Genomic DNA, 27,992 nt, shown 5'->3' on the forward strand with positions numbered 1-27,992 from the left:
AACATATGCTTATGTCATTTGATTTTACCTAGGCACTTCAGAAAATTAATGGCATAAAAATAGAACTAGGCTATAGCAAAAGATTTTTTATTACAATCAGCAAGAGGCACTATATAAAAGATAAATGACTAACAATCTAGGATTTGCTTAATCAGAAAAAAACCTTTAAAAATAATGTACCTTACAAGTGCTGTGTATTGTGAGCACATATCAAAGATTGTGTAGTATAAGGGTGCCACCTTCTGGAAAGCTGGGAGGCCAGATTCTGAATTTTGGTGCTTGACTTAACAAAACATCTTCTTTCCCTCCTTACGTTTTCTCTGATGGAGAGAGAGTAAGAGAAATACAACTCACAGGAATCTGTCTTTTTATGTCCAAAACTCCAGGGAGGGGAAAATGAGATTTATATAACCATAGGAATGAATTCATTTCTATGGTTATATATGGAGAGAGATATATATATATATCTCAAGCAGTCTTTCAGACCTGGAAGCTACACATACACTCTGCCCATCTCCATTAAAATAAAAGAACAATAACAGCAGCAACAGTCTAAATTTCTGATAGAACTGGAATAAAAGAAGAAGAAATTAAGAATATAAGTCAAAAGTAGTTGAATATTAATTCCTTAAGAATTTAAGGATGTGAAGAAATTAATAAACTGTAGAAAACTTGGTACTTATTTTTACAGTTTAACATGTATAACCATGGTTGGCTTGCTCAGGTGTGAGGAGCTGTTCTTGCAGTTATTCTTGTAGTGTCAAAGTTAGTTGAGGGTGATGGAAAGTTTTGGGGGTTTTTTTTGTGTTCTCCAATATATTGTATTTTATGTTCCTTTGAAAATTGAGCTGTGAGTTAAGCACAGTAAAACTGGGAGGAAATAGCAAATCCTGTTCTGTAAACTCCATGTATTAAGTATCTGCTGCTGCCCATTGTTGGTGATGGTTGGCCTATTGAACAGACCTCTTTATCTGTTCCAACTAGATGCTGTAATAAAAGCATAATAATGTTCTTGGAGCCAGTCTTCTGCTTGCTTCTGTTCTGCTCACTTCTGTGAGAAACTGGAATGGATTTTAGGTCTTAAAAAGTCAGTGTCTACATTTAAAGTGCTTCTACTTCTTTTTGGCCAAAACCTATTCAAACAGGCTTAAAATCTGTATTACTGCTTTCATTTTTAAAGACTGTTAAATGTCAGTAATTCTTTTACGTACTTTATAGCTATGCCATTTATTCCTTTATTAAATATCTAGACTACTGCTAGAGTCAGCTTAAATATACATAACTGCTAGGAAGTGTTTTGTAATCTTTGCTTGAAGTTCTGGATTCTAAACATTCTTATGCATCTACCCACCAATGCCTTTTATTCTGTAAAATACTGTGTAAAGGCTCTGTTATGTGATTTATTAGATGTAATTAAATTAAATATACAAAAAAAAAGGGAAAAATTCCTGATTGTGAGGAAAATATACTTTATGCAGCCAAATTAGAAATGGTTATTAGTATTATTTGCAGTCCTGATCCGCAAGATAGCGTATCAAATGGAAATATAAATTACATTAGTAACTGGATATTTGCTGTTAAAGTAACTCTTCTGAGTGCAGCAGAAGTTACAAACACACACGAAAAATTAATGTAAAGTTTGAATGAAATGGTTTTAAGATAACTTTGTTTACAAAACAGGTTCAAACTGTCTGGACAGCTGCCTTTACTTTCTATCCAAATATCAGACCAGAAGCTGACTAGTATCTTGGAGCTAATTGATAGCATTCCTAAGCCAGAGAGTGCTCCTGCTGCCAGTTCTCCTCCAAAAATACCTGAGGTAAGGTTTTTAAAAAATATTTCATTAGTAGTTATCAGAATAATACCTTCTGGCTATTAGCATTGTAGTTTTGAAAGGAGCATGAGAAAGCAGAAAAAAAGGATTTACTTAACACCTCTTGAAAGAACTTACTAATTCTCTGAAGCTGTAGAAATTTTGCTTGTTATTTAGTTAGTCATCTTTAGCTAATAATTATGGAATAGTCGTCCAGTGGTTGAATTTAAAATAAAAAACCCCCAAACTTTTACTACACTGGGAGTTACTTTGTAGTTCATATTAATCTTGATTAACAAACATTCACTTTTGTTGAGGATTACTTTAACTGTACCTTCAAATTTACACCTGTATCAGAATGCTGCAGAGTTTGGGTTCAGCTATTTTGTTTAGTGAAGAAAAGATTGGAATTTTTGCAGTTAAAGTACTGTGTGGATCATACTCAGACAGGAGTTTAAGTTTCAAAAACAAACAAAATCCCACAAAGCCCACTATCTGTGGTTAATGTTGACTAAACGCTGTTGGCTTGGCAAAAGTGGCAGCTTCATTTCAGCTGACTACACTGCTCTTATAAGCTTTTCGTTTTTCCATTACACAACATACCCAAGTGGATGGCAATTCAGCCTTGCATTTCTGAGTTTTAGAAGTGTGTAGTGAGTTCTCTTCTTACTTCCTTAGTGAAAATGGCTTGGGTCACTGTTTTATGCTTTCTTAGGGACAGAGGATTATGGTTTTATTGTTATTATTCCTGAAAAGTATTTTTTACCTTTTGAAAACAAATCTAGGAAATGAACTCCAAATTGTGAATTTTTAACATCACTCTAGTCTGGCTATGTTTTATGTTTCTTTAAAGTAGTCCTATCATTTGAACATACGTGAAATCTCAAGGTCAAAGGGTCTCTGTTTTGTGCAACTAATTGCAGACGTTCTTCAAGGATAAGTGATGGGATTTAGTTTTGCAAAAATAAAATATGCACATATGAGCTAATTATCCTGTACTTTATAACATTGACTATACTTGAGCTTAATTATAGAATTCAACTGTTACACTTAAAATATTTTAAGTTACTTTGATGTGGTTAGTATTACCTGCACATGACTTGTGATGGGCAAGATGAGGTGAGGAAAGACTGTTAAGCCTGAGTGACTGTATTTGCATTATATGCACCATTCATATTGAAACCTATAGTTAAACCTGTCTGCTCAAGGTTTAATCTGCAGACCCTGACAAACTGTAATTGCTGGTATTAATTTCAGTTAATTTCAGTGGATTTCCTGCTTTGTTGGTGGCAGATACACTCCCATACTTTCATCCTTGTGACTGATACTCTTCTGAGCTTTGTTGTCATCATATCACTTCTGAACCAAAAAGGATGTGAAATTCTTGCTCAGAGCTCTGCATGTGAACTTTGTTCCCTACATTTTGAGTTAGTGGAGGAGTTGTTCTTGGGCTGTGAAAATGGAAGACTCATCAGAGCAGGTCTTTTTAGGTTTTTGCACACTGCCCTTCCTTGTATCTTAGTTCAACAAGGTTGTCCTCTTCATTGTGGTACTGTGAAGTCAAGTCTCACAATTTCTTGTCCATGTCTTCTTAGAATGTGAAAGTGTTACAGATGAGACATTTTCACAGTTACAAGACTGCTAGAGACTTGGTGTATCTGTCACTCATAGACTTCAATATATGCAGTAAAGTCAAATTATGTAGGCTGGAGACTGAGAAGAGAGACTGTTGAAATGTGAAGAGTGAGATGAAAAATGGAGCCTTGGAAACAACGTTCAAAGATGAATGTTTCTTTGTTGCCCTAATACTTAGATTTCTGTAAGATATGTGAGTTATTGAATAATTGTCTGAAATGGGGCTTTGAAAGTGCCAGTAACAGGGGGGGAAAAAAACTGAACAAAAATTACTGTCATCTGTGCAGTCTAGGGCCAAAGGCCCACAAGAAGAATGGGTGTGCAGACAATGCACACATCTCTCCTTACCTTAGTACTCTGTGCAAGGCACTACTAAAGATATATGTGGGACGTACAGATGGGAATTCTTTATAAACTCAAATCACCGAGACTCCTTTTCTAGGCTTGTTGGGAGGTCTGGCTTTGGTGAACAAACTATTTGGTTACCTTCACTAAGAGAATTTAATTCTATCATACCACATGGAGTGAGGATTCTTGTCCTGTTGTCCACTCTTGTCCATAGGACAAGAGGAAATGGCCTGAAGTTGTGCCAGGGGAGGTTTACATTGGATACTAGGAAAAATTTCTTCACTGAAAGCATTGGAACAGGCTGCTCAGGAAAGTGGCTGAGTCACCATCCCTGGAGGTGTTTAAAAGGCACATAGACACGGCAGTTAGTGACATGGTTTAGTAGTGGACTTGGCAATGTTAGGTTAACAGTTGGATTTGATGATCCTAAGGGTCTTTTCCAACCTAAATGATTCTATGGTTCTATGAAATCTGGAAACAATTCTGTCTATTCTAATGTTTTCTCTAGCTCTGGTTTCTTTTTTTTTCCCACCCATCACTGATATCATGTGATTTTTGTAAAGAACAGTTAATCTTCTGCTGTTCTCTGAAGCTGCCATACTGTAGTCCTGTGAGGGGCTAGGTTTTGTTTTCTCTGAATTTTCACATGACGTGCTGTTTCTGTCTATCTTTTGATCTGTGAAGTTGGATGTTTGAATGTCTTCTTGTATTTTCAGATTTATTCTCTCTTTAGCTAGATGAATGTGCAGTACCTGATTTATGCCTTATTTCTCCTTGTTTTTAATTTTAGTAACTTAAGGGTTTAACTGTAATGATTTGCACTAAAAATATGGCCAATTTCTTTAACTTGTAAAACTTCTATGCAGCATATGTGCAAGCAATAGCATGACCAGTGAATTCAAGTGAAAAATTCTTTGGTATCTCCCGTTTCAGGCTGCAATATCGCCTGTACTCTCAGCATCACATACATCCCAAGGTGTGTTTCCTGTTTTGGATCTTCATTCATTTGCTGAGTCAGGTAATACGATCCATTTTAAAGTCTGGTTTTATAAACAGGTCAAGTCAAGTTTTTGAGTTCATTGAATTAATTTGTTTCTCTTAGAGTAAGTTACCATTTATGGCTTTGTTTCAAGTTCTTGGAGGTTGAGTAGTGTTACATTCCGTGCAGCTTATTATAATTCACTCTGTACAAAATATTTGTGTATTTTCTCCTAGCAGTAAAATTCTGTATGGTTAATCTTGCCATTCGCTTTCTGGAGGCAAAGCAGTAAAATGTTTGTTTGGTAGGATGAGTTTGTTTATTTGTCTCTACATATGTTACTACAAATCTCTATTCAGATCATCTGAGGTAATATGTATGTCTTTTTTTGCTTCAGTATGTACTTAGTCTCCTGATGACAGTTTTAATTGTTTTCTTCTGGTGAAGTTTTTATCTCCTACTTAGCTCTATTTATTTAAATTACAGAATACTGAAATTATTACTATTAGAAACTACTGTGTTGCTATAAACAAACATAATTTTGACTTCTACAAGATCAAACAGAAGTTTGGCTATGGAGAGACTGGTCATGTTTAATAATGTCTTGCTGTTCAGTTGTCTTACCTAGATTGCAATGTTCCATCTAGTAGTCACATTTGAAAAATAATGAAATATATCAATGTTATTTTGAAGTCAATCACCTTTGTTATGCCAAAACACCCACTGGAGAAAAGGAAGAAAATGTAACCTTCTTTCTCAAGTTAATCATAGTGTTTGCAAACACTAGCAAATACCTCTAAATGTCACGTTTGGTTTTGCCAGGCAAAGGATACTTCTACAGTTATCTTAACTTCACTGTTTTTGCTGTTTAGGCGAAGGGAAAGAGCCTTATAAGACAAATAGATGGCACCATCTTGGTTATACTTCTGTAATAATGTCAGCTGGATTAAAGGCTTGATAGTCCTTAGGAGTCTCTCCTGAAATGGAAGATCCTTAGCAGGGAGAGATCCAAAGGAGTGCCACTCATGGTGAGGCAAAGGCTGCTGTACAGTCAGCAGCAGTCATACCAGCAGAAGAGTTAAGCTGTTAGTACGAGGCAAAATGAGACATGGTTTGTGCTATCTTTTGCACAGCAAATAGTGAGGGGATGCTGACGAAGGAGTTAGTTGACAAGAACTGATTTATGATGACATGATAGAGTGTCTTGAAAAGTTGTGGAGGTGGGAGCGGAGATAATTACAGAAATAGACTTTGTCGGTTGCTAATTATCAGCTAGGCAATTTTCCCATACTTATACGCTTAAGGTTTTATAGATGTTGATTAAAAATTCTAGGTCATAGTACTGTGAAATACTGTCTAAAGTGTATATGTAATGCGGTTGTGAATTAATCCTTAGAATCAGAAGAAGAATTTTATGATGCTCTAAGCAGCCCTGTGGAAGAAATACCATTTTTTGAAGCCACATCTGATTCCCTCAAGCGAGCTGGCAGTACAAGGCGAAAAAAACTATGTAAACAAGAATCCTTGAAAAATATGACAGAATTCCAGCTGAGGTTTGAAGTAGCTGAGGTATAGTTACTTTGGGTTTTTTAATTTCTCTGAAGCACATTTGAACTGTAATTTTTCCCTGTTTGTTGTGTTTATACACTTTATTTCCCAGCTCATTTTATCACTGAATTTCCTTAACCTAACTAGCACTCAAATCACATTATGTTTTTGTTTTGGCGTAAGATGTAGCTTTTGACATCTTTTTATTCCAGATATGGCGGTAGTCACTGATAAAACTTCATTAATGTTTCATCTTGTAACAAGCACCCTATTTTTCCACTGCAGTTATTCCCAGACTCTGTTGGCTTCACACCTAAATCTGTACCATGTTCACTGTGATGTATTTTATGCATTATTTTTGGTGTTTCAGACTTGGGGGGGGAAAAAAAAGATGTTTTTACTCAAATGCTAGACACTGCTTATGATTGTATCATTTGGCTTAATGAAACAGAAGGCCTCTTACCGCTGTTGTTTCCTTTATGGCTATGACAGTGCTACTGCTGGTACTCGCTGTATAACTACAAATGAACCCGACAAATTCAGTTAACTTTACAAGTCCTGTTTTAAAGTAAGGCTTACACAATGACTTCAGCACCTCACAACTAGCTTGCACACATCTTATTGTATATTACACCTTACAGAAAATACATAAACAAATAAAATTGAAATGCACTGGGTTTTGTGCGATGACAAGACCTTGTTTAAGAACTTATTTCTAAAAATAGATGCTGTATTTTACATTATTCTTTAATGGAAACTGCCTTACCATTGATTAGAAAAAAATACAATTGAGAGTCTGTTAAGAATCACCTTCTCTCTGTTTGTTGGGTTTATAGTTTGAAAATACTTATTTGGTTTGGGTTTGATTTTCCCTATTTGTAGAGAGCATTATGTGGAAAGGAAGAGCACATATCATTGTTTTGCTTTGGTTATGAAAGACAGATAACAACAGCTCAGCTAGGTATTTATTTAACAACATCTTTCTCATGCATAGGTGAAAAAGCGGGAAATCCTCTTGCCTGTTATTCAGCTTGGGAATCTTAACTCTTACCAGACAGTTCAAAGAAATTCCAGTGAAAGCAGTAAACTCTTTATGCTGACCGAGTATCTAGTTTTGACTGGGTCGAACGTGACAGAATGCTTGAGAGAGTTGATTTTAAAAATAATTTAGTTCATGTAAGTGTAACTTTGGTGTTACACGTGTGCATGTTTGAAGTTTTTGTTAAAATAGCAGCAAACAGTATTCTAGCACTTTTGCTTGTTGGAACTGTTAATTTTTTCTAGGTCTTTGCTGTATAAAGTTAAATGATCAATGCACATTACACAGTAAAATGTATGAAAATATATAAACTTATGTAAAAACTAAGAAGATAATCCGCTACCTTTTTTCTCTTTTTTTTTTGTTTGTTTTTTTTGTTTGGGTTTTTTTAGGTCTTAATTAAATTATGCCGTCTTACTGGTAACACTGAGACACCTGTGCTGCAGCTTGATATTGTAGGGTTAGGCACTGAACTTAAATTGAGAACATTTGACATGACTGCAAATGCTTTCCTTCGTGAAGTTTGTCTGCTGTGCCCAGAGTATATGGGTAAGTATTTGTAGCCTGATCAAAAAATTATGGACAAATAACACTGTAAATTTGTCTTCAAAAAGCCTGTAGGGCTTTCTTTTGTCAACTGAAGAAGATTTCCTTCCTAAATTATATGAGGGGCTGGGAGGGAAGTAACTCAAGAGCTCATACTCTTAGTAAAGCTTTGATAAATATATTCTAGTACTGATGATTTTATTAGAGACATCTAGCTGGTTTAGGTTTGCAGAATAGGTTTTGTGATTCAATAATAATGACAGCTAGTAGCCTGGTTTGTAGTCTATAGGTGATTAGAGACTTGTAGAAAACTACTTTTTTAAGAAAAAACTGACACCTTTTTTTTTTGTGCATTTTTTAAAGATGATAATGACAAGCCAGTTTACATAATTACCACTTTGGATAACGTAGAAGATGATCTTCTCACTCTAGAATACATAAAGGTAAGAAAAGAGCAGACTTTGCTTTTGAATTGTAAGCCAATCATAAACAGTATAGTATTACTGAGCAGTTGTTGAAGGTTTTTCCTGACTTGTTCATTCCTTAACATATTAAATGTCATGTGCGAAGTCTGTCTGCTCCTTAAACAAATTAACTTGTACATCATAAGTTGTAGTAGTTTTTAAAATAAATTCCCTCTAATGAAATTTGCAAACTTTTTCTGATTTGTTTCTTTGTTTTACATGCACTTTTGGTGTAATAGGCTGATATTAATGGACCAGAACTGAAAACTGCCTATCAGAACATTTTGCAGAAAATAAAGGTATGCTATCTTTTTTAATACTATTTTCTCATTGTGGGTTGAGAGGCATATTGCATAAAAATAATTTGTTCTTTCAGGTGAACTTTTCATCTCTAGATGTTCATTTGCATACTGAAGCTCTGCTGAATGCTATGAACTATGTGAATAATCTTCTACCCAAACAAGAAACTAAAGTTGCAGAAGAACCAGTCCATGAAAAAACAGAGGAGAAGAAGGATGTCCTTAAGAAATTAAGTAAGTTTTTTATTCCTTTATTCCTTTTTTTTCTTCTTCTTCTTTTCCTTATTCCTCTCTCTTCACTTAGGTAAGGAAGAAAACTGATGTATTTTCAAATCTTTTAAGCCTGTCTCAATGACTTTATATACACTATTGCATTTCATTCTTGCATTCCGAAAGAATGATTACTAGGGATCTACTAATTTGCTGAATGGCTAAATTCTATGTGGGACCAATTTTGTAGGAATAATTTATTGGAACTGCTGCTTTTGGTTTATGAACTGGCACATGAATTTGGATTTACCCTGAAGTGTAGCAAATAGGAAGTTCTTGCATGGCAGAAGGTGGCTTGAGTGTTTTCAATCTTTTGTTGTAAGAAGCAGGTAATAGCATCCATTAATATCAATTACTGTGTTTTTTGGGGTCACATAAGTATAGTTTGAATTCCTGCAATTTGAGAGAAGTCTGGTGAGCCTCCTTATGTTTATCAAAGGTACCTGGTACACTCTAGGTATCTGGGTTTTATGTATAAATTTAGGGTTCATAGCTTTCATGGGTTTGCAAAAGTATTAGCACTGTTGCATCCTGAAAGGGGGGCAGGCCAGTCAGTTATCCAACAGTAATAGCCTGAAGGAATTATTCTGCTCTAATAAGGTTAATCTCATCTCTTTCCATGTGCAGTCCTCATAAATTGCCTTTTTCAGTTGTTTGATGTTTTTTTTTTTTTTTTTTTCCTGGAATGAATTGAAACTTTTGATTCCTTACAGTTACTTTATTGCCTTATATTTGAGGAACATCAATCTCTTGTGAATAACTTATTTGCTATGCGGTTTTATAATTTCCTGGCCAAGAATTTGGCAGATCTTATTTATTGATGGTGTTGTGCAAGAGCAAACAAACAGGTCGCCTCCTTTTGTGATCCTGTGTCTATTAAATGCTCAACATTATGCCTGTGACATCGATTTCTGTTCTGAGAAGGACTTCTCTCAGATCTTTGCAATCATTGCTTGCTGTTTATCATGAAACACTGAGGGTCCAGCTAGTTACTAAAACTAAAAAGAAAACACACAAAAACTGTCGTAGAGGAAAATTCTCTAGGTGTTTCTAATTGAAGTATTATAATACTTGCTCTGCATTACTGATTTCAGTAGTTCCCTCGTATGACTGACCTAGCCGACCCACTGGTGCATATTTCTGAAACTGCCTGCATTCACTGATGTTAGTTCTTACAGGTGTTTCAAGTTAAACTTCAGTACTAGATTGGTTTCTTTAAACCCCAAGTATCACATTTGCAATATTTGCTGAGATGTTTTTGAGAATGTCCATTTGTGCTGCCTTTACAAACATATTTCTCCCTGGCTAAACAGAAATATGTTTGCAAGTCTAGTGTATAGTCCCATATGTACTTAAGTGAAATCAGCTATATTAATTTTTTTAAAGTATTATGAAAAAAAAGTAATTATGTCTGGAGCCAAACAGGGTATTATCAAAATGAGAGAAATTAAGATTTGTAGCCTCTGGTTTCAGGAGTGAGATGGAAGAAGATGAAAGAGAATATTTGCCCGAGGAATGATAAAACATCAGTTGGGATGAGATGTGAGAAGAGTATTAATGTGTCACACAGCCATTGTCTTTCAGCTGATAATTTTTTATTATTCCATCAGATTGTTAAAAAGTTTAGTTCCTCAGCTTGTTCTTTGAAGGTGTTCTGTAAGTCTTCATTTCATAATAGAACTGAGAAGTAAAAGGTGGAAAAATTGCTTTGTGAAAAAAAAAATATTCTTCAATTTAATTGTATTTTTTAAATTATTTTTTTTCTGTGTGAGATTATTCTCATTCTTGGTGGTTGTTTGATTTAATTTATACTGGGATAAGCTTGGAATAGTGATGAAGTGATTGGTATCTTCCAGAATTCTTGGAGGCAAAGGATAAAATTAGTTTCCTATGTATTAACATGCAACAATTTAGACTTTACACAGCTGAAAAGCTTTCATAGGCGATTCTCCTCCCTCCTTCTCCCCAACTCGTACCACTGTGCAAACTAAACTTTGATTGAGGGTTGTTATTGTTTAATTTACCATGGCTTGTCTTCTGTTAACAACATACAATAAAATCATGTGACTGAACCTGTTGTATTTCTGGAACCATAGTATGATTGTGAGGATTGAGAAAGCCTTAATGTACTCACACGCAATACATAAAGGTAACATCTCATCTCAAAAGCTAGACTGTGGAAAAAATGGATTGAATGTTTAGTACTTTTAGTTTTGCTGCTTTTAGCTTGGTATATAGATTAGCTACAGGAATTTACCACTTATGAGTCGAAGTCCCTGAATACAAGATATGCTATTTCCTTTTGTTGTTTGAAGTAGCATATGACATTCCTTCAGGTTTGACTTTAAGAAGAAATGGACTGTTATTGGTTGAGTCCTGTTGACTTCTGTATTTAGCACTGTACCTGCAGATAATGTTGTGTGGCATCAGTCATGTCTACTCAAAATGAATAGAGGTTATGTCTGTTAACATGAAATAGTGTTTTTATTGAGAAAACCAAAAATGAGCTAAATACTTGGACACCTCTTTTCTGACAGGCACTATATTTGTGCTTTTATCTTTTGTAGGTCTTAAGGTTGCCCATACTAATTTTGAAGGATAACCACTGCCCCTTCTCTTCAGTGTCTAGTTGTATGAGTGGTATTTTCATGCTTAAAACTTAAGTTTAGAAAGCGTAGGTTGTGGAGAATTAATAAGAAGTCACCTGCTGTTTGTAAACAAGACCACTGATTGCAGATGACTAATCAACAGACCAGATAGGGTAGTGTATTAATGTAGCTGTCATATTACCACTATTTGAAGTAAATTGCTTAGTCCTTGAATAATCTATCTCTAATTTTGCGTTTTGCTGTATAGATGCATATTAAATATATTTCTTGCAGTTAATAAAATACTGATGTTGACTACCACAGTTTGTGGAGCTCATGAGGACTCGTGTATATACAATCCTATATATACAGTTTGTTTGTGTTGTGCTTGCTAGTATGAGTGCAGTGCATTTTGCCAGTGCTGCAGACTTCATATAAACTAGGCTTTGGTGAAGGGATACTAAAATATTACACCTCCTCCTTGAAAAGCTGTAATTTTTATTATTTTGTATTTCCCACAGCATCCAAAAAATCGAAGTATGAAGATGTTATCGACCTCAACATCTGTGCGGATTTGTCCTGTTTACGTATCTTTATTAGAGAGAAAAAACATAGAATAGCTGAAATTCACATTGAAGGTAGGAACAAAACTTTAATCACAAAGGCATTAAACTTTGTACTAGAATAGTGTCTAGATTTTGTATGTCTCTATTTTTTTTTTTTAAGGTCTGGATAGCCAAGTGATCATGAAAAAAACAGCAACAGAAGTGACTGCAAAATTAAAGAACATAATTGTTGTGGATTCTGATGAGGCAGCATTGTATAAAAAGGTATGCATTTGCATGTATTATTGGTTTCTGAATGGAATACAGATGCTAAATTACTTTCTGGACTCTAGTCTTTAACTTACATTATCTTTTTAAAAAAAAAACACAAACTGTTTTATGGATTTTCTGGGAGCATTATAGCTCTATAGGCAGCCTGATTTCATCCCGACAACCCATGATTGTTAGGCCAACATTGATTTTGTGCAACTGTGATGCCCAGCTGGTTATTATGCTCCTGATTCTGTTGTACAGAATTATTCAAGCTGAGATTCCAATTGAATATTTTCAGCTCTTTCAAGGTTGTTTGGGGGTTTTTCATTTATTGTTGAGATATCTGAAATAAAAATGCTGTAGAAGTGTGAGGTACTACATCTTATTTTGAAATTCGGTTTCTCCAGCATAAGTTTTTGTTATTATTTTATGTTTTTGTGTTATAAGAGACATACTCTTTTATTTTCTTTCTAAGGCTCTTTACATCACAGGAAAAGAAGTCTTCAACTTCAGAATGATATCATATGTGAATGCTACAGATGGCATTGCATATACAAATATGGATGTTGTTGACAATCGTATTTACCTAACTGTTGGGTGTATTCAAGTAGTTTTTGTCAACAAGTTTGTTTCATCTATTTTGGTAAGTTAAATTTTCCAGATACTATTCCTTAACATTCAGATAGCATTGTCAGAGCTAGAAAGGGATAAAGCATCCCATATGGGGTGGTGCCTGTTTGTGTAAGAACTCTCTCTCTCTCTCTCACACACACACACACACACACACACACACACTCTTGACAGAGTTGGAAGGGACCTCTAGAGATCATCTAGTCCAACTCCCCTGCTAAGCAGGATTGCCTAGAGCAAATTAACTCGTTCTTATATATTGTTGTAAAAGCTTCACTGGGATCGGTGGTTGAGGCATTTACTTTTCTCCTCCATATGTTTGTTATTATGGAGTGGATGGCTCAGCAATGATTTTTGCTATTATTGCTAGTAATTTTTTCCTTTAAATGGCTTGTGGTAACTTTTAGATATATGTGCTGTTCATTGTTTATAAGACTGAAATGTAAGTAATAAACCATGAAAGGTAATGACTTCTCCATACATTCTGCTAAATAAATCTGTCTTTTAAATCATCCAAGTCATGTTACACGGTCATTGCTGTTACCATCTGATTTGCCAAATATTTAGTATGGAAATTTTTTTTAATATGTATATACACACACGTATATATATATATTTGTATGCACACACAGATGCTTTATCTTATTTTGGGGGGAGATTATCCTATTAAAGAATTGAGAAAAATTGTGTAGCAAAAATAGTATCTCAAGATGGTTTGCTCTGTTAAAAGCTGTGATTCTTAGTGTTTTTGAAGTAGTAAAATTCCTAAGTTCTTTATTCTTTTCCTAGGCTTTTATAAATAACTTTCAAGCTGCCAAGGAAGCTGTTACTGAGGCAACTGTTCAAGCAGCAGAGAAAGCAGCAACAGGTGTAAAAGAGCTAGCGGAGCGTAGTTCCCGTTTGGCACTGGATATCAACATTAAAGCACCTGTTGTGATAGTTCCACAGTCAGCAATGTCTGCGAATGTCCTGGTGGCTGATCTTGGTCTGATCACGGTGAAGAACCAATTCTTTATTGCTAAAACAAAAACACGGTATAATCTGCCACCTGTTGTTGACTCTATGACCGTGAAATTGAGTGAACTAAAGTTGTACAGGTACTGTAGTATCAAGTTGTTTTTTTAAATTCATATACTTCTTTAGGGATACTTCAGCTGCAGAGCTTTGAGAAATTGTTATCAAAATAAATAGTTAATGGTTGGTAGTTGGTGGATACACTATTAGCTTGAAATCTAGCAGCAAATTAATAAAGGTTTTGTAAAAGCAATTAAAATGTATGGTTTAGGAGAAATAGCAATCTACACATCTTTTAATAGAAGCAGGTGTTTGTTCAGGGAATACTGTGTAGAATAATAGACTTATACATCATTCACTACAGTGGAACAGTTTAATACCCATTTGTAAATGGCTATTTTAATGGGATTTTCAACTATACATAGCAGGAATGATATCAAGTCAGATAGCTGTAACAAAGTGTATGACAATGGGCCTTGGTGCAGGGGATTGGGAGGCAGAGAAGGGAGGAAAGAGGATTTTCAAACGTAGTACTGAAGAAAGAAGGAATTGCTTTCCAGTGGAGAGCAGGTAAGAAGTCCTGACTTGCAAGAAGTTAGTATGTTGTGTGCCTGGTGTGTCCCCTTCCTGACAAGAAAAGCTGTCTAGTTGGTGGAGTAAGGCTTTAATTGGAGATACTGTGGTAGTATGAAGGCTGTTCTACAGTACTATTGAAAAAGATGAGGAAAAGACAGAAATGTGTTTGTGTTTTTTACAATGTGAAGTATGTCAAGCTGGGAGTATTTTGTTTCTGTTCACAGATCGTGCTATGAGCAGGGTTCATTGCAAACTGAAGTGCAGTTGCTGCAGCCACTCAATCTGGAAGTAGCTGTTGAACGAAATTTAGCCGCTGCATGGTATAATGAAGTTCCTGATATTGAAATATCTGGCAGACTCAAGCCTATGAATGTAAGCACTCATTTCTGAAAGCAGCTGTTAAAATAAATGTGGAAAATGGATTCATTTTTTCTGTCCATACAAGTTTCTTAGGTTATGGTTTGATTTCAAGGGGAAAAAGGAAGTGAATAGTTTTCTGTTCTAATCTAAGCTCTGTCTATCACCTATGATACTTCAGTCAGACTTCGTACTATATATTACTGTTGATAGTTAGAAATGGGTATGCTGTTGTAGCCGCCTTTGACCTGTCAGTTAGTATCTTTTAAAGAAGGAATGGAAAAAGTTGGGATTTATTGGTCTGTTCATTTGCAGTGCCATCACCTGCTGTAATCATACCCATAACAAGCCTGAGTATGAGTAAGTGCACATGCTCATTTAAATTTAACAGCAAAAAAATGCTTCACAAGCTTGTCAGTTGTATGAGCAAAACCAATTTGCCAGATTTTGAAACAGAGCTAGTAAACATTACTGTAAAGTACCTTGTGACTAAATGTGAATGGTTCTTTAGTTTCCTAAACAGAGAATCAGATGAGATTAATTTTGTTTGTATGTTTATTTGTAAACTTAGATTTTAGTTATCAAAAGTTCCATCAACTTCATGAGTTAAATAGCAATCTTTTCTTTAAGCTAATTCTCAGTCAGGAAGACATTACAACAATATTGAGGACACTAAATGAAAATATAGGTGGAAGCTCTGATGCATCAACATCTTTACCGGAACCAAAAGATACGACTAGCCATAGTAGTGATATGCATAGTACTTCACAGCACTCTGCAGGTAACGTTTTCTAAAATTACGTGTGGTCTAGACAGGTATTACTGTCAGTTTATTATTTCTTTTGGAGTTGCCCTTATGAAAAGATATCAGATGCAGTTGTTTTTAACAGTATACCTCTAATCTTGACATTGTGGTTCAAGCTATACCCAACAGTAATGTTAATGAGTAGGAGCAACTGGGCTACTGCAGTGAGTTCTATAGCTTGACTTATTTTAACATAGGGACTGTTTTGCTATAATGCAGTGAGCACCTGAAAGTCTGTCAGCTTGTTTTGGTAACATCCCAGCTTTGGAAAGTTGCTATGTTACTCGTTTTCCTGTATCTGGTGGTTTCGTTGCTGTTCAGTTTTAGATCTGTTTGTCTTGTTATAATGATGGCATCACTAAAAGTTATTCCTATTCACTATGCATCTTTGCCCATAAACTGTTCAGAATAAACTAAAAAAAAAAAAAATCAATTAGGATTAAGAATAGAATCTATTAGATATGAAAAGTGGCAAAAACGTGGTAACGTGAACAAATGAGGATGAAAATAAACTTGTATTCTTTGTAACATTTTTGCATATAGTACCATATAACATTAAGGGAAGTTTTATATTTAAGTCTTAAGGTGGTTAAAAATGCACATATAATATAGAAGTGGAGAATTATATTTTCTCAAATGTTGTGTGATTTTCACAGAAGTAGTTAGAGCATGATAAACATATCCGAAGTGTGGATGGATTTACATGTGGAGGAAAATTGAAGTTGTCTTTGTAGTCATTAATCAGGATGCTGGTTTGGGGTGTTTGGTTTTGATTTGTTGGGTTTTTTTTCTTATTTGCATTCAGGTAATTTTCTTTAATATTGACTGTTTTTCTAATTTCTAAAAGGTGTAACTGTTGTGACATCAGCTGTGGTGGAATTGCATTCACCCATGAAAATAAAAACAACACTAAAACTGGACTTCAGATTCGACTCTCTGACTTTAGTATTGTATAGTCCAAATTCAAAGCAGGTAAATGCAATTTTCTTTACAAAGAGAGAGAAACAGATTTAAGTTGCCTAAAATCCTAGAAATTCTGAACAGAAATAGTTTAATTTATGAGCAAAGAAAGTGATTTCTAGCAACAGTAGTAAACGTGATTGAAATGATAAAGAGCTATTTAAGCTAAATCAGGAGACAGTATGGGAGAGAGAATGGCTAGTGGCAGCAGACAACACATGCCATCTCCTGTGATCTGACTGAAAAAGTGCTGAAAACTTATGTTAGTTTAAAATACAGTTTGGGAATTAAAAAATGCAGAGGGATGCAACCTATTCTTTGGTTACACAAGCACATGTATATAAATGAAATTGTAGAGAGAGATTTTTAGATTTGTATTACAGTATGAATACATTTTTGTTCTTCTTGGTTTAAATTTATAAAACTTTCTGATTAAAGGTTTGATAGTATTTTATTTTAAATTTATAGTGTGTTATTTTATATTTTGAAAAGTTTTCCGGTGTCTGGCTAAATACTACACTACATAGTCATAAGCGACAAAACTTTCTTTTTTGGTGTCTTTGCATATACTATGTGTTTTTAAACAGTGAACAAACCAGTTTTGCTTTCTTCTAAATGTTGTCTCCTTGCTAATGTAAGCTTGCTTTAGCAAGATGGTAGAAGGATAAAGCTTTCTTTTCTTTTTTTTTAGTTCCGTCTGTATGTTACTGATTTTTGTCTTTGAATTACTAGTGGGTTTATCTAATATATTATTATTATAAATCCTACCAGTTAGAATGAAGCTGTATATCACCTGCGTATTATTTCCATTGCTTTTAAACAAATCTACCAGCATATTTTGATTTGATTTAAACAGGTTACAAATTTGGATCAGAGAGATGAACTTCTGAAGCTTGCAGAGTTTAAGTTAGTTTTGATGTCAGCTGCTCTCAAAATGTTATCAGACGGTTCAATGAATGCTTCAGTCAAGCTGGCAAACTGTACATTAGATGATAAAAGACAATCAATCCAAAAGGCTACACCAAGGTCTGTATTTTGACATAAATTACTGTTTATTGTATGACGAAGAACTCCCAAATGTTTCCATTTTAGTGTTCTGTTAAAACTGCAATTGTTTAGGTGTAGGTGGTTCTTAAAGTACATGTTATTGTAAACTTATGTGTCTTGCGTTTTGTTCCACATGTTTGAGACCTATATAAATGCTAGAAACAAACTTCAAATATGAAATAAACCAAATTTTAAATACAAAATTAATAAATACATATAGAAAGAAATTACACTTTCAGCTTTAATAAGCCATTGACTAAGTAAGACAAGAGTATTGTTTTTTTTTTCATGAAGAGTAACAAACTTCGGTGAAGTGTAATACTTTTGGTATGTAAACAAGGAATTGTGATGGTTTGACTTGTTAAAATTTTGAACACCTTTGCTAATGTATGTAAGTCCAGTTAGTTTTGACGTTTTATGGAATTTATGTTAGTGGTTTTATTGGACACATTTTAAAATTTTTTGTGTTACTTTTAAATTCACTCTTGTTAGTTTATTGCAACTGGATTGAGGATCTTGAGTGTTTTTCAGTATTTGTGGCTGTTTTGTTATTATCTCATTAAATGCCACCTTAATGGTCTTTCAGGATGGTGGAAATGAAACATGGATTTGAAAAGAAAGTTATGGTGGATATAAGCTATAAGCAGGGGAGAGATGGCACTGTTCTGGATGTGATTGTTCAAGAGATATACCTTTGTGCAAGCATGGAGTTTCTACTTACTGTTGCAGATATATTCCTTAAGGCTAATGCAGAAAGTGCTGCTGCACAGAGAAACCTCAAACAGTCATTACCTTTAAAGGAGCAAGGTATCTACTGGAAATATTTTAAAAATTTGTATTTAATTATGTTTAATTTTGGTATTTAAATGCTATGTTAAAAATCATAGTATTACTTTTATTCAGTTTCCTGTGTTTAAGTGTACCGAACAGCTTCTTTTAACCACTGATGTTTCTTTCTTTGCATCATGGAAATAGGTTCATGTCCCCTGGTCTTTATTTCCAAATGAAGCTTTCTCTTGCCAGAGCAAGGAAATACTTAAAAATATATTAAAAAATAAAATAAAATGGGAAAGTACAATTACAGGTGGCACTCTATAGGTTTCTGGCTATCTTCTCAGTCTCAAGAAGGTTTAAAATGATGATTACCACCATTATAATTTTAATCCTTCCTGAGAAGGATGGAGCATATTATATTATGCTTAAATATGAGTCCAGCCTCTCGGATATTGCTGTCTAGAAATGTTGTCATGTCACTTGTCCATTGATGCATGTTTCTTCCTAGATCAGGAAATAGGCTTTTAGCTTGAGTGACCAATTTTGCTTTCCTAGAGCAGGGCACCCTATACCTGACATCAGAAATTAGTCCATGAGATCATCAGAGCAGGAAATGGGCTATTTATGCTTCCAGGCCTCGGGAAGATCACATCAGCTCTGCAAAGCAAATGCCCTTTTTTTTGTTTTTCTCTAACCTACATATCCACCACAGCTAGGCCTGCTGTGATTATCTAGGAGATGATTAAAATCTAAGCAAATTGGAAAGTCTTACATAAAAGTACTGCAAATGATTACATCAAGCATTAGTAAATGCTGTGTTATTGTCTGATGGAAAATGTGTTTTGCTGCCCCAGAGAGCAGAAAATCTCTCTATTATACTGGCTAATGTGCATATTTAGTGAAGCTGACATATTTGCTAGTGTCAGAGATAATAACAGTGGTGATACCGTTGTCCTTTTCATTTTGACAAAGAAGCTTTGTGGAATCTTACTGTATCTGAAAATAATTAGAGCTTTAATGGTTTTGTATATCCAATGAAGAGCCTAGGAGTAAGTCAGTTGCAGAGATCTACCGGTTTTCTGACATCAGTTATGCTAGATCTTACCACTAAATCTTTAGAACTTCTCCATAAGTAGTGAGAGATGTAAATAATGACAATTGAATCTTTGAACAATTAATCTGATTGAATTTATATTTTTGAAGCACCTGCACAGCCTGTATCTACAATGGAAATGAACATTGTTGTTAAAAATCCAGAGATTGTGTTTGTGGCTGATTTAACAAGAAGTGATGCTCCTGCATTGGTGGTTACAACACAGTGTGAGGTCTTCATTAAAAAAAGCCCTGAAAGATACAGCATGACAGCTGCTGTTAAAGAGATACAAATGAAAGCGTGCCCATTTCTACCAGAAAAAAGGAAAGGGAATGTTACTACGGTGAGTTTGCAAACATCCTGTTTGTATTTAAAAGGTACTGTGTAACTTCTACTACTAGAATGCAAGGTAATTCTGAAGCTTTCATTATTAGAATGTGTATTATAGACTTACGAGTAAAATTTTATGGCTAACTTATTTTCTTGATGTTATTCTGCTTTGTCTGATATGCCAAAAGCATCACCTTGATTTGTGTCTTTGAGATTTGCTTTGTATGACAAGCTAAAATTAAGAGCCCAGAGGACTAAAATATTAATAATCTCTTATATCATGTGTAAGCCAACTAAATAGAATTTAATGAGTGTACACTATTTCAAATGCAATGTAGTAAATTTTGAATACTTTCAATCTGAAACTTTGCATTAAACAGCTATGCAAGTGAATAACAAAATGTCATAGGCAGAATAGGAAGTATGTATTATGAAATCGATTACATATGGTATGCTGTTCAGAAATTCCTTTGTGCTGAGGTCCACAGATCCATTATATTAAAAATGCCTGTTTATATTTTGGCAACAGAATCAGGCTTGTTAGTTACTGGCCAGGTGGGAATACATTGTCTCTTGGAGCTTCTTGGAGCTCTTTTGTCTCTACAGCAGACTATAACTCAGTTAACTCCGTAATGATATGGTTGTATCAGAAGAAAAATTTAATTTGGCAGTATATCCAATTGTTAATTTTATCCTCGGACCACACATGAATTTTTAAGAATTAAGTCTTTCAGCTCTGCATTAATGCCTGCTTACTTTATGGAGCTAAGTAGGAAAGATGAAAGCTATAAGCATAAAGGACTGGCAGTTCATCTTCTTACTGGATACTTTCATAGAAGCTCAGTTTAGTCCTTGGGTAGACACAGTCTTTGATTGCGTTAATCTATTAACAATCTAGTCATTGAGAAAATGGTGCAGTTGCACTGCTAGCTACAACACAATGCAAAGTTGTTTGACTTCTGTGCCGGCAAATGTGGCACAAATGTGGCTAGCTTTGTAGAAAGGAATTAGCAGGCTTCTCACCAAGCTTTACCTCTTACAGGAACTTCTTCTGCCAGAGTCTGTTATCTCAGAACTGTAGAAAACAGAGAAAAAAACCTGTATTTGACAAGATACTTGTGCTATGATGAGGGAAAAAACTTCAGAGGACCTTGTAAAACAGTGCCTTCCTTGAAAGATTCAGAACACTCTCAAGAAAGTAGTAGAGGTCAAAAAAAGATGATGTTGTCTGCAGGTAGCGGTGTAATTGTCCCTTTTGAAAACATGTACATAATGAAATCTCTGAAGCCAGGTTTCCAGGAAATAATACAATTTCAGTCTGGGAAAACAGTCAGAGAAATGGGACTGAGATGATATTCCACGGCTGCCTTTATTCAAGAAAGAAAATGTAAGATACAAGGTTATATGAAGATTACAGGATTTCTGAAGGCAGATAATGATGTGAAGATTTTATATTGCCTAAACTCTGGGGACACTAGTGGTGGATGAATTAATCATCCTGATGAACAGGTTTCCCCAGATACCCAGGAACCTAGTCTCTGTATTTAGAGTAGCACAAGTGATGAGGTTCTTTCTGTACATTTCTCACATGTATCTTGATCTAAAGAAGAATATGCTGTTTTTCATTCCTGGCTGTAACATAGAAGAAGAAAAAGGATAATTTGAGCAGCAGGGGATAATATAATAGGAGTGAATATTCTGTTAGATCAAACTCATTTGGGAAAAGTGTGGTAAAACTGATTCAGCATGTCTCTATGCCTCCAGCATGCGATTCAGATATGAACAGGGACATCAGGAAAGATTGCAAAATTAATATGGTTTGAAATTACCACTTTTGAAAAATTTACCTTCTTAGGTGAGGACTGGAGAGTAAATTGTGCAGTCAATTCAGTATTAGTAAAGCCTAACTACTTCTATTTTGCATGTAGTGTACCTTAGATTTGTTTCTGGCAAGCCTTGGCAAATGGGAGTATGCAAGAACTGTTTGTAAAATAAGCTGGAACTGAATGAATGGGATTCATATGATATTTTTATTCAGTAAAACCGTATCTGTTGTTGCTGTTGTTGCCCTTATCTGAAAAGTCTGGTTTTCCTCAATAGTCACAGTCGTGAAGATGCAGTGTATTTGAAGACATCTGCAGACTTTACTTTAAGAATGGAGTTAACTGACATTTGAATCTTTAATGATTAAGACTGACTGAGGTGCTGCTTCTGATAATTTTTTTTTCTTTGAAGACGTTATTAGTGTTCAGGTTACTCTTAATTTTGAAGAAGCAAATAATGGTAACTTTTCCTTTTGGTACTTTTGATATGTAGTATTTAAAAGTGTGTGATCTTTAAAAGATTTTTTTTCGCTATTTAACCTGTGTTTTTACTCTGTGTAGGTATTACAGCCTTGCGACTTCTTCTTTGAAATGAAACAGTCAGGTACTGATCCACAGACAGCTGATCTAACGATTAAATCTCTAACAATAAAAGTAGGTAGACTTTTATTGTGGTTTTAGTTTTTAGTTCTCTACTACTTACTGTTCAGAAGGCTTCAAAGTTGCTTGTGAGATATGTTTCTTAAAAAATAAAACCAGGAATGACTGAAGTGGGGAATTGTTTCTGTTCTTCATCAGGTCACCTACCTACTTAATGTGAAAATAAACAAAATTGAAAATTAACAATTGTGTCACAATGCTTTGGTTTTGGAACCTGTGTTTTATAAAATGGCCTGATATGCAGAGATAAGTTTTGAAGTGTTCAGATGAAGCATTGGATGATGTAGTTTGGAAAGCTCCTATCTGGAAGAAAGGCAGGGGATGAAAATCTGAATAGGTTGAACAATTGCTTGTGGAAAGGAATGAGTTTTCAAATGTAAGAGTCCTGTAGAGATCAGAAGTGTTTTGTTAGTGTAGCATATTCATTAGAATTTTGTGTCTGAAAGTAGCTGGCTGTTTCTTGTACTAGCTTCTCATTACTGATTATTCCAACTTCTTATTTGTAGGTTTCACCAATAATCATAAACACCGTAATTACTATTACATCAGCCTTCTATCAAACTGCAGAAACAACAGAAGAAGAGATTAGTCAAATTCCTCCAGACTTGTGGAATAAGAAAGATATAAAAAATCTAAAAATGTGGTTTCTTGAAGAGTCAAATGAAAATGAAGATAAAAATCCAACTGCTGAACTGGTTCCCACGGGAGAGTCATTGAAAATGAATGTGGAATCTGTTTTTCTAACACTTGAAGCTGGCGTTGGGCACCGAACTGTGCCAATGCTTTTAGCCAAGTCCTCATTTCTTGGAGAAGTCAAAAACTGGAGTACTCTAATCAACCTGCGTTCTCATCTGGAGCTAGAGGTGAGGAACCCTACAGAAGAAAGAAAAGTTTCTTAAGATATTAAACCTGTTTCATTATTTAGACAAGAAAAGAAAAACATTCCATATATTTGATGACTTACTCCTGCAGACACATGTTGGAGAAGGACAGGACTGAGATGTTAAGATAGTTAAAATGAAAGTCTGATGCATTAGATGCAAACTGTCAATGGCAGTAGTTGGTAATTTACAGTCTACATTGTAGTAGTAATTGGTGATAAACAATTTACACCACATACAGGTTTCCAAAGGCCTGTTGCCTCAGTATTAAATTTTGAAGTAGCAACTGGCTAAAACTCTTTGACAGTCTTAATTTAAGATTACAGTAGAATATATTCATGTATCATTTCTATAAAATACTCTATGGTACCAATATTGTACATAAAATGTCCAAGCTGGCTTAGACTTGGAAATCAGTGACATAAAATCCAGTGGTTATTGTAGGTAGATTCTTTCTTTTTATTGTGCTTTATACTTCCAGTACCTACAGTTTAAGACAAAACTATATTTTAAGTGACACACCTTGTACCACTTATTTGTATTTATAGTAGAGACTTAGCTGCCTCATTTATTTCTCTAACACATTTGCTTCATCTTACCGTAGCAGCTGAAAGTGCAATCTTGATTATAAATATTTTATTTTATAGTAATTATTAGTTAATTAACCTGGAATTTTAAGTCTCTTAAAATCTCTGGAGCTTTCATTGATTTAACAGTTGTATGTAATTTCCTAATTGACTTCTGCATTTCGATAGGTACATTATTTTAACGAAATGTTTGGGGTGTGGGAACCTTTGCTTGAGCCACTAGAAGTTGAGAAGACCGATTTATTCAAACCATGGATTCTTGAAATTAAGGTATATTTTCCAAAGCTGAACTCGGATCTTTTCAATACCTTAGAAAAAACAAATGCACCTTTCATTGCTAAGACTCAGCTAACAATTTTGTTCCTTCTTGTTGGTTACTTAAATTCTTTTTTTCTCAATTAGTGAATGAAAAAACAACTCTTATAGAGGTGGGGATTCAGACTTATAGATTATTTTAAATAATATTATGTTTCAGGTAGCAAGAAGATTTTATTCCAGTCTAGATAATTATGGTGGCTTTATATCAGTTTCTCTAAGTTAGGTCATATGCTAATGATAAACTCAGTAATTTTGGAAAGATTGAAGACCACTCGTGTTGTTCCACAGTAGTATCTGTAGCAGAAACACATTGGAAAAACTGATACCTGTTATTGATTAGTACAAAGTGCACTGTGGGAATAGTGTTTTTACCGCTTCACTTCCATCTTTCATGTGAAAAAAGTCTAGATTCTGGTCTCAAAGTAGATGTCTTAGGAAATCTTAGGATCTTAGGAATCTTAGGATTCTTAGGATTAGGAATCTTAGGATTAGAATTTTAGGAAAGGAGACCTTTTTTTTCCCCCCCTCTTTTTCTGTCTTAACTTTTATTGCATTTTTTAAGATACAAGACCTAATGCAGGAGAAAAGTAGAATATAGTGAGTCAACGTCATATTTTCTTGTCCAGATTTGAAATATAACATTTGGAAATACATAATTTTCAGGAATGTTGAAGACCTGGAAAATGTATTTCACGTGACTTGTGGTTTTTTCCTTCAAACAAATTAAAAGTTAGAAAATAAGTATTTGGTTTGGAAACATATGAGACTGAATTTGGGGTTAGTGTTGTAAGAATAGGAAATCAATTCTATATAAAAGTCTTTACACAGTGATTAGATATGTTAAGATGAATGTTTTTGCATGGTACTTACGGGATATATTAGTAATTTGTATATAAGTGAATGTTCTTTATTTTTGAATAATCATAACTTTAGCCACTGTTACTGGAATTTTATTGACTTCTGGAATATATATTTTTCCCCTTGCATTCTTTATTCTCTCCCTCTTTTGTTTTTATTTGAGAACAAAAATATGAGCTAAAAAAGGAGAACCGTGGCAGTACATGAAAGTGGGAAAGGGAGAGAAAAAGAGTCTTGAGGTGAAAGTTCCTTCTGCAGAAGGAGAGGTCAGATAAGAATTCTTTAAAAATCTCCTTTCAGATGAAGAAGAAGGCTAAGAAAGCATTGGTTGAATCAGATGCAGAAGAAGAAAACTACAAAGTTCCAGAATATAAAACAGTAATAAATATCTCCTCAAAAGATCAGCTGAACATCACACTCTCCAAGTGCGGGATGCAAATGTTAAGTAACTTGGGCACGGTAAGAAAGATCACTTAACTATGCAGTGTCAGAATTTTTTAAATTAATGTTTACACATGTTGTTTTGATGAAGTCTCATTCAGTGTATTTGTGTTTTGTATCTATTCTTTGCTTTCTAGGCATTTGCTGAAGCAGCTAGTCAAACTTCAGACATCTTCAAAAAAGACCGAGCACCATTTGTAATAATAAATTCTTTAGGACTTCCCATCACTGTCTCACCTAGTGATTCCTTTAGTGTCCTTAATGTTGAATTTGGAGCAAAAATATTTCATTTAAGAGATGGAGAGAACTTGAATATGGAATTTGTCAGAACTAAAAATGAGAGTGACCAGTTCACAGCAATGACCACTCTGAGTAGCAAGAGGTTTTACATTCAGATCTGTAAGTTCCAAAGTTCATGCATCTTCTGTGTTTTGCAAATGCTGCATTATGCTTAAGACCGCATCTTGTACAGGTCAATAAATATCAGGGGACTACATTACATGAAAGGAGTGTTTCTTTGGATTCTAGACGCATAAATTTTCTACTATGATAAATTACTTCAGTAAATAATATTTATTTCATAATTTTACTGCAATCAAATGTTGTTGTTTGTGTTCACACATTAATGCAAAAGTAAGCTCCCCAAAATATTATTTTTTTATATAATTCTGAGGCCATGTATACCTGTGTTCAAAGAACCGACTCTTAAGGGCAATGTTTTTAAAAAAAGATTGTTTAAAATAATTTAAAGTAAATACAGTTAAAGCTATAATAAAATTTAGCTATTTTTAATAGTATATGTGTCAACAATTCAAGTTGATTTATTGTAACAATTGACAGTTTTTCAAAACTATTTTTCAAACTGTTCTTGCCCGTATGATTTATTAGTTGAATTGTTTTCTCAGTATATATGAGCTGTACCTTGTTAATAAGCCATTATATCTTGTAAATGTTTCTCTTTAGGCACTGGTTTTATTTGCAGTGGCAATACCCACTTAAATATTTGAGTGATGGACTCATTTACTCTTTTTCCTGTGGTGAAAACAGAATCTTGGCTTTGTCTAATAACACTGGCATATTAAAAGTGGTGATTGTACTTTTTCATTTGCTTTAAATTTTTTTTAATGTATGGAACGATACAGAAAATTCCACTCAATGCAGGTTTCTGTCTTTCAAATTTATCTTTATACTCCCTTTGAGTCTTTAATTTCTCATTTTGTAAATTCTAGGTCCACATAATCATTCCACTGTGGAAAAGATTCCATTGACAAAAGTGGGTCGATGTATTTACAGAGTGAGACACGAGGAATCAGGTGTTGAAAGGTCCATTGTCTGCCAAATTGATACCGTTGAAGGAAGCAAGATGATAACTATACGTTCTCCTCTTCAGGTTGTTATATTCCCATGCATTTTAATGTCATTATTATTTAAAATTTTTAAAGAATTAAAATGATCCTGTGGTCTTTAAATAAACATTTTTAGAAGCATATTTAAAAAACTTTAAGATATAACTTTGTTGTGTATTATAAGGTAGTTTAGAAGAGATTTTCAAAAATAAAAAGCTTTTCAAAGTGACAAAGATGGGTAGTGGGCATGGAAATGAACCAGATTTTAGATCAGGATAATTAATCAGTAATGTTTTCTAGTACTAGCTCTAATTTCAGTCTTGTTGAACTATTTGCTTTGTGTGGTCAAACCTCTTAACCTTAGCCTGGTTCTGCAAGGATATCCTTCTATCAGATTATTTATTTTCTCCATCCTGTACTGCTGATACATGAATTTCAAATTTAGTACCAAGTCAGCTGACAAGTGAGCCCTTTGAGCATATATCTTTTTTGATTGAATGGTATTTTTGATGAACATTATATAGTTTACAAGCACAGGGATGGTCCAGATATTACTGCTCTGTAGTGATAGTGTCCCTGTTACATTTCACATGCTGCATTTGTCCAGAGTGGCTTATGGCTTGGTTAATGACCAGATTTACTGTTTTATCCCTTCCTAAATTGAATTAATTTTTTTTCCAGAGCTAATGATGCCATTAAATTAATCCTGACTTATAAAAATAATGTTTGCAAAGAACAAGAAACCTATATACCCCCAGATTATAACAGCCATTGATGGTTTAACCTTAAAGAAATATTTGACTTTGCTTGTTTTTTCTGCCATGTGGATTTTGACCCACACACTCATGTATTTGTTATATATTTAGGAGAAAGTTCTTTGGAAACTTATTACATAGTTCAGATTTACTTGTGTTTGATTTTACAGGGCTTTATGTTTCTCCTTGAAAGAATTTTACAGCTAGTATATTAATTTCATAATTAAAATATAACATTAAAATGCACAACAAAATCATTTAAGATTTGCTGGTATCAGAGACAGTTCTTTGAAATACCTGACTTTGAATGGTAAATGGGTAAGATGAGCAATGAGAGAGTTCTTATTCTGTGTTCTATTAGGCTCAAAACACTTTCTTTCCTTTTTTTTT

General features: G+C 34.4%; 1 protein-coding gene across 4 annotated transcripts in view; it reads left to right on the forward strand.

Moving 5' to 3' along the window:
• Positions 1–27,992, forward strand: part of VPS13A (vacuolar protein sorting 13 homolog A (S. cerevisiae)) — a 104,104-nt gene that overhangs the window by 34,023 nt on the left and 42,089 nt on the right. For all 4 annotated transcript variants that reach the window (XM_014942644.1, XM_014942645.1, XM_014942646.1 and 1 more), the window contains exons 23-45: positions 1,681–1,819; positions 4,730–4,814; positions 6,172–6,344; positions 7,755–7,911; positions 8,272–8,351; positions 8,612–8,671; positions 8,749–8,905; positions 12,051–12,167; positions 12,256–12,359; positions 12,823–12,990; positions 13,767–14,074; positions 14,792–14,939; positions 15,555–15,705; positions 16,577–16,701; positions 17,546–17,715; positions 18,323–18,543; positions 19,714–19,946; positions 22,318–22,410; positions 22,923–23,279; positions 24,053–24,154; positions 25,361–25,519; positions 25,639–25,900; positions 26,731–26,891. In XM_014942644.1, the coding sequence (XP_014798130.1) occupies positions 1,681–1,819; positions 4,730–4,814; positions 6,172–6,344; positions 7,755–7,911; positions 8,272–8,351; positions 8,612–8,671; positions 8,749–8,905; positions 12,051–12,167; positions 12,256–12,359; positions 12,823–12,990; positions 13,767–14,074; positions 14,792–14,939; positions 15,555–15,705; positions 16,577–16,701; positions 17,546–17,715; positions 18,323–18,543; positions 19,714–19,946; positions 22,318–22,410; positions 22,923–23,279; positions 24,053–24,154; positions 25,361–25,519; positions 25,639–25,900; positions 26,731–26,891 (3,730 nt within the window). The remainder of the gene's footprint in view (positions 1–1,680; positions 1,820–4,729; positions 4,815–6,171; positions 6,345–7,754; positions 7,912–8,271; positions 8,352–8,611; positions 8,672–8,748; positions 8,906–12,050; positions 12,168–12,255; positions 12,360–12,822; positions 12,991–13,766; positions 14,075–14,791; positions 14,940–15,554; positions 15,706–16,576; positions 16,702–17,545; positions 17,716–18,322; positions 18,544–19,713; positions 19,947–22,317; positions 22,411–22,922; positions 23,280–24,052; positions 24,155–25,360; positions 25,520–25,638; positions 25,901–26,730; positions 26,892–27,992) is intronic.

This window comes from Calidris pugnax, unplaced genomic scaffold (genome assembly GCF_001431845.1).
Source record: "Calidris pugnax isolate Ruff unplaced genomic scaffold, ASM143184v1 scaffold109, whole genome shotgun sequence".
Classification (NCBI taxonomy): Eukaryota; Metazoa; Chordata; class Aves; order Charadriiformes; family Scolopacidae; genus Calidris; species Calidris pugnax.